The sequence below is a fragment of the Lontra canadensis genome, unplaced genomic scaffold, assembly GCF_010015895.1.
Source record: "Lontra canadensis isolate GAN:19392208 unplaced genomic scaffold, GSC_riverotter_1.0 scaffold25, whole genome shotgun sequence".
Taxonomy (NCBI): Eukaryota; Metazoa; Chordata; class Mammalia; order Carnivora; family Mustelidae; genus Lontra; species Lontra canadensis.
This window is the reverse complement of record NW_022631019.1, coordinates 17710142-17713011: the sequence shown is the minus strand read 5'-3', so window position 1 is coordinate 17713011 and position 2870 is coordinate 17710142. Positions and strand designations below refer to the sequence as shown.

The following is a 2870-nucleotide window of genomic DNA, read 5'->3' as shown; positions in this document are numbered from 1 at the left end:
AAAACAGTGATCAAGTAAATAGAAAACACCACAGCTAACAACCATAGTAGTATGTATACTCTTTTCCCAACGAAGCTGACATTTAAAAAACTTGACTGTATTTTAAAACATAAGCTCACTAACAAATCAACCAATATAGCTGTTTATTAACATAAAGTCAGCACCTCCCCTACAAACAAGTTTGATGTGTATCTTTTTAAACTTTTTTCTAAGTTAAAAGACTTTCAAGGTTTTTTGTATAAATGAGAACACACTGAAATATTTACTAAATATATACTTCCAAAGAAGACTCTTTCATCCTCTTGTGACAACCAGTAAGTAGCATGCTTACAGAATTACTGTGGCAACATGTATAAACAGGGTGAAAAGGAAAAAGAAAAACACCCTAGGACTGTTAGTTTTCACAACTTTAAGAACTTGGAATGCATGAATAATACAGCTTTACCTTAATTAACTCAATTTCAGCAATACCTTTGGAAAGCGAGGGCTTACAAATACTATTTGAGACCATTAAGCGATCACTAATTAGTCTGCATTTATTTGGTCATTCCAACTGGACCAAATAACAAAAATAAATGGCTACATGATGTGAAATCTGACTGCACTAAACTGGCCACTGTCCCTTGGAAAATGATCAAGAACCTGGATTAGAACCCCAATTCTGCGACTACTTCAGCCATATAATTCAAAAGAAGTTCCTTAACCTCTTTGAGAATGTTTCCTTACTTGCCAGAATCTACTTTGCAAGGGCTGCGTATCTCAAAAATAACGAATGTAAAGTAACTCGTGTATGGAAGAAATTCAGCAAAGGAAAGCTATCATTTCTATCTGGACTGAAAAATTCAGTTTACTATCTGGCTGGCTGTACTAACAAGGTAACTCCCTAAATTCTTTTAACTTGGAGTTTAAATCCAGCCAACTCCTCTATGCAATTATAGGTAGTATATAAAAACCTGCACCCTTTGCTTCCAGGTTTTTACTAACACCAAAAGCAAACGTTATTATAAAATTTTATTGACCACCCTTTTTTCTATTGGAACTCCTTTCCATTGGAAATAACAGCCAACAAAAATAAAAAAAAAAATAGGCCTTTGTGTCAAAATATTACATTTGGATCATGGGACTGTTGAGTACTCACTACAAAATATTTTGATGGAAATTAGAAAACGAATTCATCAACAGAATGGAAATCTGCTAAGCTCTCAATTGAAACTATCATTACAGAAATAACTAAAGTATCATTTGCAAAGGATAGGAACAAACATTGCTTATTTTAAGTAGGTGCTTAGAATAATTTGGCCACTTTTGGTGAAAAATAAGTTGGCACAATTAAATTCAATTAAAGAATTTCAATACTGGCTTTATAATGGCAAGAATTATGTTCTTTAAAAAGTCTTGGTCTTCCCCCTCTTCCAACTTTCCCTTGAAAAACACGCAAACTGAGAATTGTATGCTCCAGGGAGTGGAAAGAGCCAACCAACGTTACGTAAAGTATAAATTTTTACCAAAACCACTGGTCTCTATGTGGTCCGTCTGCATCAAAAGCATTTGCAAACTCAAGTCCTTAGTGTCACTTCCCACCCACCTAGATCTCTACGAGGTAATCATTTCCTACAGGAGTGGAATATGGGACAAACAGGCTCCAGCAGTCCCAGCCTGAGAAACTCTGAGCCCTGAGCACCAACTTCGACGCCTGCAGGTGCTGGGCGCGCGGCCCGGGGAGAACCTAGGTAAGAGGCGTCTTTCCTCCAGCGGACTTCAAAAGAGTAAAACAAGCGGTTGGGGGGTGGGGGGGAAGACACCGGTTTGCGGTAAGGAGAGTTGATCCCCTCCTTGTCCCGGCCCCTATACACGTGCACACTTTGTGTTGCACCCGTTGCCCTTAGAGAGTCTCAGATTCAAACATTCCAACTACGTATTATCCGAGTTCCCCTCTCTAAAGGAATATTAAATTGGGCGGGATTCCCGCGAACTCTGACCCCGCGCCTTCGCAGACTAGGACCAGGAGGGAGAACGGGGGAGGAGGAGTCGGCGCTGCTCTCTCAAGAAAAGCCGCTGAACGCCGTTTCCTGTCCTCCCTCATACGCTCTCCTGGGGCGGTACCCCAAAACCGTACTCTCCAGGATCCTCCCGCCGCCAGTCACCTCAGGGCTTCCCTCCGGCCTCCCCCCAGGGACTTCCTCCTCGCGGCCCAACTAGGCCCCAGGACCGGGCGGCGCGCGCAGCTCGGCCTGCAGGCCCCACAAGGCAGGCGGGCGGCGGGGTACCGCTCCGGCCCATTCCCGCCGCCATTTTCCGGCGACCGTCGCTGCCGCGTAGGGGGGACGATCCCGGAGGAGGAGACTGCGCAGGGGCGCACCGGTCTCCGCCGCAGGGCAGGGGGGAGCGTCCGCTGGCACGGAAGATCATCAGGATATTAGAAGCCTCCCCTCGCTGACCACACCGTCCCGAGTTTAAGCCCCCTGCTGGGCCTCATCGATGAACCCCTCACCTTACCCCAGATCCCCGCGCTTCTACTTACGCGGAAGAATCCCGCGTCCATCTTGCTGCCTCGCTCGGAGATCGCTCCCTATCCCAAGATACACCGCGCCGCCGCGACGGAGGGCGGGACCGGCAGGGAAAGCCGAGCGCCGGGACGCTACGCGCGCCGCTCCACCCGCCCCTTCAGCCGACACGAGGCCGCGCCTGCTCAGTGGGGTGAGCGCCCGCCACGCGTGCGCACGCTCGCCCAAGGGGGCGGGCTGCTGCCGTCTCCGAGGCTCCCAAGTAGCCAGTGCGGGAGGAGAGTCTCTCGATCGCAGCCAATGAAAACAAGAGAGAGTGTCGTCGGGTCGCCCCGCCCTGCGAATCCTTTTGTGGCGCTGGATCAG

The 2870-nt window shown here is 47.7% G+C and overlaps 1 protein-coding gene across 22 annotated transcripts in view; it reads right to left on the bottom strand.

Moving 5' to 3' along the window:
- Positions 1 to 2655, bottom strand: part of SRRM1 (serine and arginine repetitive matrix 1) — a 31714-nt gene extending 29059 nt beyond the window's left edge. For 12 of the 22 annotated variants that reach the window (XM_032863771.1, XM_032863772.1, XM_032863773.1 and 9 more), the window contains exon 1: positions 2522 to 2652. In XM_032863771.1, coding sequence (XP_032719662.1) covers positions 2522 to 2542 — 21 coding nt within the window. In that variant the 5' untranslated portion in view covers positions 2543 to 2652. Of the gene's footprint in view, positions 1 to 2521 lie in introns of all 22 variants that reach the window. The other 10 variants (XM_032863768.1, XM_032863769.1, XM_032863770.1 and 7 more) reach the window with 3 other exon arrangements.
- Positions 2656 to 2870: the final 215 nt, after the last annotated feature.